General features: G+C 47.8%; 1 protein-coding gene across 1 annotated transcript; it reads right to left on the reverse strand.

Annotated features, from left to right (window-relative positions):
- Positions 1–1,425: 1,425 nt before the first annotated feature.
- LOC129674792 (class I histocompatibility antigen, Gogo-B*0101 alpha chain-like) lies at positions 1,426–3,552 on the reverse strand. The gene is made up of 5 exons (XM_055604899.1): positions 3,483–3,552; positions 2,968–3,237; positions 2,464–2,739; positions 1,637–1,912; positions 1,426–1,529 (listed from the first exon to the last, which is right to left on the reverse strand). Exons 1-5 carry the CDS (start codon positions 3,550–3,552, stop codon positions 1,426–1,428), a joined length of 996 nt encoding a protein of 331 aa, XP_055460874.1.
- Positions 3,553–8,486: the final 4,934 nt, after the last annotated feature.

The following is an 8,486-nucleotide window of genomic DNA, read 5'->3' on the forward strand; positions in this document are numbered from 1 at the left end:
GGGCAGTGACACAGAAATGTTAGCTGAGGTGTGTGGAGGGTGATGTGCGTCTGTGTGTCACAGTTTTACCAGGACAGGTTTACAGAGACAGGTTACAGAGACAACAAGCTACACATAGGTGAAAACAGAACGAGCCAGATAATGAGGCAGTAAAAGCTTCATTTACAAGAAGCCTCTACTTAGGTGAAAACAAGATTCTTCACTAGAGAAAAGTAAAACATTTAAAGATTACTATTATTAAGCACAGTTCAAGTTTATTAGAAAGAGAAATGAACAGATTTAAACTGAGGTTGAATGGAAAGACAGGCACCTAGAATAGGAAAGAGAAGATTGAAAGATGGATTTCAACTTCTCAACTTGCTTTGGTTGGCTTTACCCACGAAGCAAACCATGGGAAGGATTTACCAAGCAAAATTTCCAAAATATCCACATCCTTATATGTTCACGAAGGAAGAATAAGTTTGTAGCTCATTGGAAACTAAAGTCCATCTCTGGTGGAGGTCACCCAGGCCTGACTCTTGAGGTCAGCAGGAATGCCTGGGAAGACAGGTCCATGTGCAGAGGAGTCATGCTCAGGTCTAGGCTGGACTCACTTCCTGTGTCACACTGACAGGAGACAGACACTTGGAACAGTTCGATGCCAGTCACTGAAAGAAAAGTCAGGAGCTTTTGAAGTCACACACACTGAGTGTCTCACACTATACAAGGAAATAATGAAGAACAAATTCTGATTGGTGACTGGTAACCATGAAACTGAACAGACCTTCATGCTAAAAGCAGTCCCACTACAGAGAGCCAGCACAGCTCAGGAGTGTGTTCTCTGAATACCTCCTATGCTACTGGCAGACATGCAGCCGACCTCTGGGAATTGTCTCTGCCTCTGGCAGTACAAACTAGACCTGTTAAGAGCCCATAGCAAGAGGGCCAAGAGCCCCCAAATGGGTGCCTGTCTACCCTATTGCCAGGGTCTCAGGAACCAACTCCCATGCATCTACTGGGAGCCAAAGCTTAGATGCCTCTGTCCACCCTGTGGGAAGCACACAGCCAGTGAGAGACAGGGAAGCAGTAAAGGCATGAGAGTGGGAGGATCTCCAGTCCAAAGCCCAGGGAAGTGTCTAGAACTGTGAGTGCAGCTCCAGGGAAGGAGCAAACAGGAGGGAAAGTTTCCATAGAGAGGAACAACTGGCCTCTTCAGGTCTGTTCTCAGTAGGGACCTTCTCTGTGGTATCTGTCTGTGGGGAATCAGAACCAGTGTGATGGGCCTGTCCATTATTTCCTTTATGCTCTACAATTGAGTTCATGTCAGCACACAGGCCCAGGGCCTGGGTGTGCATACTACCTTCCTCTGATGAGGCAGGCACATTTAGAGCCTGGGTTTGAAATCTCTGGGGAGACAAGAACTCAGGTCACCTTCCTTCCTTACCTTTACTTCTTTGATAGCAGAAAGATCGCTACAGCTCCCACCACGAAAGCTCCAAGAACCAGGCCAATAAGAATGGCCATGAGGAAGAAGGTTGGCTGAGGAGGCTCTGAGGAGGGAAGGGAAGGAAGAGTGAGGACCCTGACCCTCGCTCTCCACCCTGATCCTGCTCAGGCTTTTCCTGACAACAGGCTCTGTGCTCACACCCGCCCTTACCCCATCTCAGAGTGAGGGGCTCAGGTAATGCCTCATGGTTAACATGACATGTGTATCTCAGCTCCTCTCCAGCAGGAACCACCACAGCTGCCCACTTCTGGAAGGTTCCATCCCCTGCAGGCCTGGTGTCCACCAGCTCCATTTCCTGGGTGTGGTTGTTCCCATCCCTCTGCCAGGTCAGGGAGATCTCAGCAGGGTAGAAGCCCAGGGCCCAGCACCTCAGGGTCACATTCCCTCCAGGTCTGACTTGGTGGCTCACATGTGCTTGGGGAGCATCTGAGAGCAACAATTGGAACAGTCAGGCATTTGCATTCGTCCTGGGGTGTGAGCAGAGCTCATGTGACCATCCCTGGACAGGAGGGGAGGGCTGCCTCAGGGAGGGGAGCAGATTCCAGTCAGAAGCCTAAAGGCCGGGTCTGGATGGTCTAATCCTGAATTTCATAATCGCCGTGGGGCAGCAGGGAGCAGGAGACTCGGGGTCTCCCTCTAGGCAGATAGACTTCTGGATCTGACTGGGCAGGGGGTGAGGGACTCAGCAACCCTGAAGTCAGACTCAGTGTCCCTGTGCATGGAGAGTGAACCAGCCTGAGAGAGGCCATGATTCTCAGATGGAAGGGAGCTGCTGCCTAATTGACACACTGAACTGTCCTGGGAGAGGGTGAATCCTCTGGAGAGTCCCTCTCTTTGAGTCAGGAAACCGAGGAACACTCTTTGCCTTTGATGCAAGACAGTGTAAGTATTCCAGCTGCTCCCTGCCTAGGAGGAGGCCTCAGGTGACAGGAGCTCCAAACCCAGAAACAGAAGGAGTTGGCAAGTGCCTGTCTTACCAGAGCGCAGCAATGTCTCCTTCCCAAGGTCCAGGCATCTAGTAAGAATTTCCACACAAGGCCCCTGCAGGTAAGTCCCCAGTTCTTCTGCCCTTCTTATATTGTTCCATTGTTTTCTTATGGTTTGAGCCGCCTCACCCTCTGCAGTCCAGGAGCTCAGGTCCTCATTCAGAGTGATGTAATCGTAGCCATAGTAGGCGAACCGATAGTGACCACGGAGGAAGCGCCCATCATTCCCCACACTGCAGCCTCTCACAACCTGTAGGGTGTGATATTCTTCCCCACCCCATCAGCTACCTGTCACTGGGCTGCTTCCCTGCCTCCAGGAATTTTGTCCCAGTCTAACCCCCTAGCCAGGCGCAGTCTGTGGCTCTCCCAGGTCGAAGGTCTCCAGAGCCCCCTTCCCCTATGGCCAAACCATGCACCTGGGGATTAGAGTGGAGCTCAGTGGAGCAGACCATGAAGGTATGGAGGGGATGTGACCTCAGAGCTGGGATCACTCACCGTTCTTGCTGTGCTTGTAGTAGTTCATCATCAATCGAAGATACTTTCGGTTAAAGTGTGAGTCGAGCAAGGCTTCCTCTGTCTCTTTCTCCCAGTATTTATATGATTCCTGCGCCATCCAAGGAGCCCGGGGTTGCATGACTGCAGTCAATGCTTTGCTGTCGAATGCCTCAAACGGTGTGGTGTCCACGTAGATGACCCTGACGAACCGGGGCTCCCCGAAATCTGGTCCATAAATCAGCGTGTCGAAAATCTGCAGCCAGTGAGAACCTGGGGGTGGTGTGCACGGAGACCCTGACTCTTCTGCCTGGACCCAGGGCAGGTTGGTGGGATGGGAAGGGAGCAGAGGGGTAGAGGAGGCCCTCTGGACCTGAGATGAAGGAGGGGGTCAGGGGTCAACCAGCTGGGGGAGCTGGGAGGGTCTAATTATGGGAGGGAGAAGATGCAGAGGTGAGGATTCCCAGAGCTGCACCTTGCTCCCCAAAAGGCCATTTCGCTCCAGGCCCAGCAAGTACCTGTGCAATTCTGGGTCAGGACCAAGGCCACGAGCAGCAGGAGGAGGGCACAGGGTCCAGGCGTCCTCATTCTCCAAGATGAGTCGAGTCTCAGTCAGCAGTGGCCTCTCTTCACTTCATAACCCTGATGTGGATGAGGCTGATTGGCTTCTCTGAGATTTCCCAAAGGTAGTGACATGGACCAGGTGGGTTGGGTCTTGGAGAGATGACCTCCTGGGAAAGAAATCTCTAGGGCCTCCTCTCCCACCTCAGACCCAGGTCCTTAGCCAGGCATTTTGGCATCAATGTTTGGGCATAAGCTGCATTTCCTTGATCCATGTCCTCCTGGTCCTGGTCACCGCATCCTTGAGTCTTAGTCTGAGAGACGCTCAGCAAGTCAGCGTCTCTCAAGCGTTTAGATGTAAGAATCTCTACACACGCTTAGACCTTGTGTAGCCTTCCATGCTGACTGTACTCTTGTAGGTTTTGTCAATCCACAGTCATCATGTTAGGAACTGGAGGCTTTGAGAGTTTTGATTCAATGTGGATATTAATAACTAATTGCAAGTAAGCCGAAGAAAAAAGAGAAAGAACTGTTTTCCAAAACGAAATGGTGCTGTCAAAAGAGCTTTTTGGATAGTCAACATTTCTGGGAGTCCTTATCTTCATCTTCCCCACTACACATCACAAGGATTTTTAACATTTTTCTTTCATTTGAAACGGAGGAAAATGTAGTTTTCCAGACGTGTTGTAGGAGAAACAATTTCAAGACTCATTTTTATATGTATGTATTTTTGTATGTGTCTGTGTGTATGCAAGGAGTGTGTTCTCATGGGATCCCAGAAGGAGGAGTAGGAAAGCCTGGAGCTGGAGTTACAGGAACTTGTGAACTGCTAGACTCAAGTGCTGGGAAATCAGTTCTGGTCTTCTCCAGAGCAGCCGGGGCTCTTCCCATCACTCCAGGCCCAGGAGAAAAATTTCATTAACATCTTCAAATAATTTCAGTTTTCTTTTTGAGACAGGGTCTCAGCATGTGCCCTGGTTGTCCTGGAAATGGCTATGTAGACCAGGCTGACCTAGAATTCAGACATCCACCTGCTTCTGGCTCCAGATTGCTGACCTAAAGGAATTTGCCATCCACATGGGCTAATTGTAAGTTTTGCTCATTGATAAGCCACCAAATGGTCACAGGTGGTACTTCCTCCAGATTGTTCACACTGTGGACTTGAAACATCATTGAGTCCTTCACTGTCTGCTGCATCCATATGCATGAGAGAGTTATGTGCGCTGAATGTTTTGCTAATAAATGTTATTTTAAGGTAGGATGTTCTTTGACCAACTCCTTAAAAGAAAATTATAAAAACTCAGTTGTTAACGTGGCCACACATTTCCATAGAGAACTTTGGAAGCATTGAGAAGCCCTGAGTTGGCGGTGGAGAGCTCCAGTGCTCAAAATCACCAATGCTGTCTTGAGTTTGTGTGCAGCTCTATGGTAAATACTCTCATGTGGGTTGTGGCAGTTCATCCCGAAGGTGTCAGGGACTGAGAGTTTTGAGACGTTTACTTCACTGAAGATAATGTCAGATAACTGCGACCCGAGGTCAAAGTTGGGACTTGGGGACCCTCGGGCCATGATGATGGATATTCTTGGTTGTCAAATGAACCACATCAGAAATTAGCTGTCCCCAAGAGGACTGGGGCCACTGAGTGCTTTTCCTAATAAACTCTTGAAGTGGGAGGACCTACTTTTTGACTTAACTCTTTATTGATTCTTCGTAAACTGCACATCATGCAGCCCAATCCCACTCATCTCCCTGTCTCCTTGCCCGACTTCCGCCCTTCCAACATCCCTCAAAAGGAAAAAAGCAAAAGCCCATCCCACGTGGAAGCTGTAGTGTGTCACACTGTGTGCTGGGACTCTACATTGCATGTGTGGCCGTCAGCAGGTGGTTAGGGCCAGAGACCCAGCATTTCCGCTGTTTCTCCAGGTCATTCTGCTCCAGGCAGCAAGTGGCACAATGCTTAGGAACGGGTAATGCATGCAGTGCTTGAAGCAAACCACTAATACATTGAAATAGATCAATGCATCAGTGTCTCATAATTGCTCTTTTTACCTTAATCTTCCCCAACAACAGTCTAAAGTCCACTTCCAGGATCTCCATTGCCCCCTTCTGGCCACCATCGGCACTGCATGCACATGATTCACCCATGTACAAGCAGGAAAATATCCATACACAGGCGCGCGCACACACACACACACACACACAACATGAAAAAAGAAAAAAAATTAAAAGATGTCAGGCGCTTACTAAGGCTTCTCCTGGGGTCTCATAAAAGACAGGTATTTAATTCATCCTATGAGCTATAGAATGAGTTGTGGTACAGAATGAAAGCTTATAGGTTACAAACAAGGGCAAGGGGCTGAGATGTAGTTCACTTTACAGTGTTTGTTCAATATGCAGAAAGTCCTGGATTTGATCCCCAGAGAGCACAAACCAGCTGTGGGATCATGTCTATACTCCTAGCAGTCAGGACTGACTATTGTGTAGTGAGTTTGGGGGACACAGAAACTTTGTCTCATTTAAACCAAACTGAGTGATTGGAGTGGAGATAAGTCAGTGATTAAGGACACTTGGTAATCTTCCAGATTTGTCATGAGAGCCAGCCAGATTCCTGAAGGATGCTTTGCCATCTTAGATCCTAGTGTACAGATCTGCAAAAATCTTGAATAACGTATGAATGAAAAAATACTTTTGCCTAAAGAAGATAATCAAGAAAGCAGACACGGGGTATGATGATCAATCCTCATTTAGAAAGACAAATGAGATATGCATTGAACGTATGACAGGAGTCTACCGCAGAAAGCATCTGAAAGACTCTACCTAGCAGTGTTCCAAAGTAGATACTAGACTCATAACCAAACCCTTGGCAGAGTGCAGGGAATCATATGAAAGAAGGGGAGTTTGATGTGGAAAGGATAGGAGCTCCACAAGGACCAAACATATCTGGGCACAGGGTCTTTTCTGAGATGGACACTCAACCAAAGACCATGAGAGGATAAAACCTAGAACCTCTGCTCGGATGTGACCCGTGATAGCTCAGTAATCAATTGGTTTCCCATAGTAAGGGGAACAAGGACTATTTCTAACAGGAACTCAATGACTGGCTCTTTGACCTCCCCACCTCCCAAGGGAGGAGCAGTACTGTTAGGCCACAGAGGAGGACTTTGCAGCCAGTTCTGAAAATACCTGACAAAACGGAGTCATATGAAAGGGGAGGAGGTCCTCCCCTATCAGTGGACTTGGAAAGGGGCAGGGAGGAGATGAGGGAGGGAGGGTGGGATTGGGGAGGGAATGAGGGATACAGCTGGGATACAGAATTAACAAAATGTAACTAATGAGAAAAATTAAATTTAAAAAAATAATAATACTAAAAGTATAAAAGATGAATGTTAAAAAATACTTTTGGAGATTAATAGTGAAATTTGAGCTGATTTATTCTGACACTGAAATTGACGTTCAGGAGAGTAGTTGCATTCAGAAAATCAGTTGCTTTTCTTGTTGGTACTACAAACTACTTGATGAGAACAACCTAAGAAAAAAGGTTTATGTTGGCTCACAGTTGGAAGGAACGACCTGCCATGCAGAGGAGGGAGGATGAGAAGCAGCTCCAGGTGACAGGCAGCAGGATGCAAGGCTGCTTGCTCCCACCTCAGCAGAATCTGCTTTAAAACCCAGTTGTGTTGGAAAAATGTTTCTGTTTTAATTCCAGGTGTGGAATATGTGGCTGTTTCAGATTATCCAAGTGGCTAACTATCATTTCTCTCATGCTCTGGTAGGGGACAGATTTTGCCAGCTGAGGACAGTTTACCTTTGGAAAACTGGGGACTCTTGAGAAGGGAGTTAGATGCCAGAACCCCAGTGGAAGTGGCTGCAGCTCCCCTTCTGCTCCCCATGCGGCTGCCTCTGCTGCTGCCCCTGCTGCTTTCTGGGGATGATTTTGTTGGATGTTGTTTGTTGCTGTTTGCTGGTTGGAGATATCCTGATGATGAAGATCTAATTTACCCCAAGGAACTCAACAGCCCTAATGAGCATCAAGTGATCTAACAAGATTGACACCCCTTTCCCATCTGTCTCTCTTTCTCTCCCAACCTCTCTTGGGAGGTTGGAAGCTATAGAGGTGATAGAGAGAGGTAGGAAAAGAACCCAATAAAGCAAAAATCCCAGCTTCACAGGGCTTCTCACTTTCTGGGAATTACCGAACAAGGGTTTTTCATGCTGAGATGGATGAGAAGTGTCCATCTCTCTCTGGACATGGGGCAGGTGTTGAGCATGGTTAAAGCACTGATAAACTCTGAAATCAGGGTTAACATTAATGAGTTCCCTACGTTTCTATTCTGAGTACTCTTTCTTGTGCTAGTTTCCCTGGAATAATCAAGACACTGAGAGTGGGAAATCTGACTACGTAATCAGCAGAGTTTGGACTCTCCTTTCCTGTTGGAGGCACCTGGAGCAAAGTGATTGTTCTAGCTGGTGCGATAGAACACTTGAACAAAAAGCAACTTCTATGCCTAAGGCTCAGGAAGCATTTGGAAGGGAGAAGGGGTGGAAAGATTGTAAGAGACAAGATGTTTGCTGTGATTTTGTGTCTCTTAGGAACATCAGAAGCTATACCCATAAACTGCCACCACATACTCCCCAAGCATGAGCTGAGTAAGGACAATACCTAGAGACATGCCAAAGTGAACAGAGAAGAGTCCACAGGGTCTCAACCCTACACTAAGACCTGCAGACAGCTAAGGAGCTGGGAGTGGGAGGAAGGTCTTCCTCAGAGAAGAGCCCGTCAATTCGTTATCCAACACCACATGGTCGTCCTTGACAAACGTGCATACAAGTAATGTGACACAGACTGAGCAGGTTACGTTTAGGAGTGTGTGTGTGTGTGTGTGCGCACTCTTGTGTGTATGCCCAAAATAACACACATCACCCTCCACACACCTCAGCTAACATTTCTGTGTCACTGCCC

This window comes from Psammomys obesus, unplaced genomic scaffold (assembly GCF_907164565.1).
Source record: "Psammomys obesus unplaced genomic scaffold, mPsaObe1.curated_primary_1811, whole genome shotgun sequence".
Taxonomy (NCBI): domain Eukaryota; kingdom Metazoa; phylum Chordata; class Mammalia; order Rodentia; family Muridae; genus Psammomys; species Psammomys obesus.

What these genes read in the sequence shown, in the direction of transcription:
- LOC129674792 (XM_055604899.1), bottom strand. Translation starts at nt 3,552, where the DNA reads ATGAGGACGCCTGGACCCTGTGCCCTCCTCCTGCTGCTCGTGGCCTTG. An exon ending in CTACAAGCACAGCAAGAACG is followed by an intron (nt 2,740 to 2,967) that starts GTGAGTGATCCC and finishes GGGGTGGGGAAG; the next exon opens with AATATCACACCCTACAGGTT. An exon ending in GCCCCTCACTCTGAGATGGG is followed by an intron (nt 1,530 to 1,636) that starts GTAAGGGCGGGT and finishes TTCCCTCCTCAG; the next exon opens with AGCCTCCTCAGCCAACCTTC.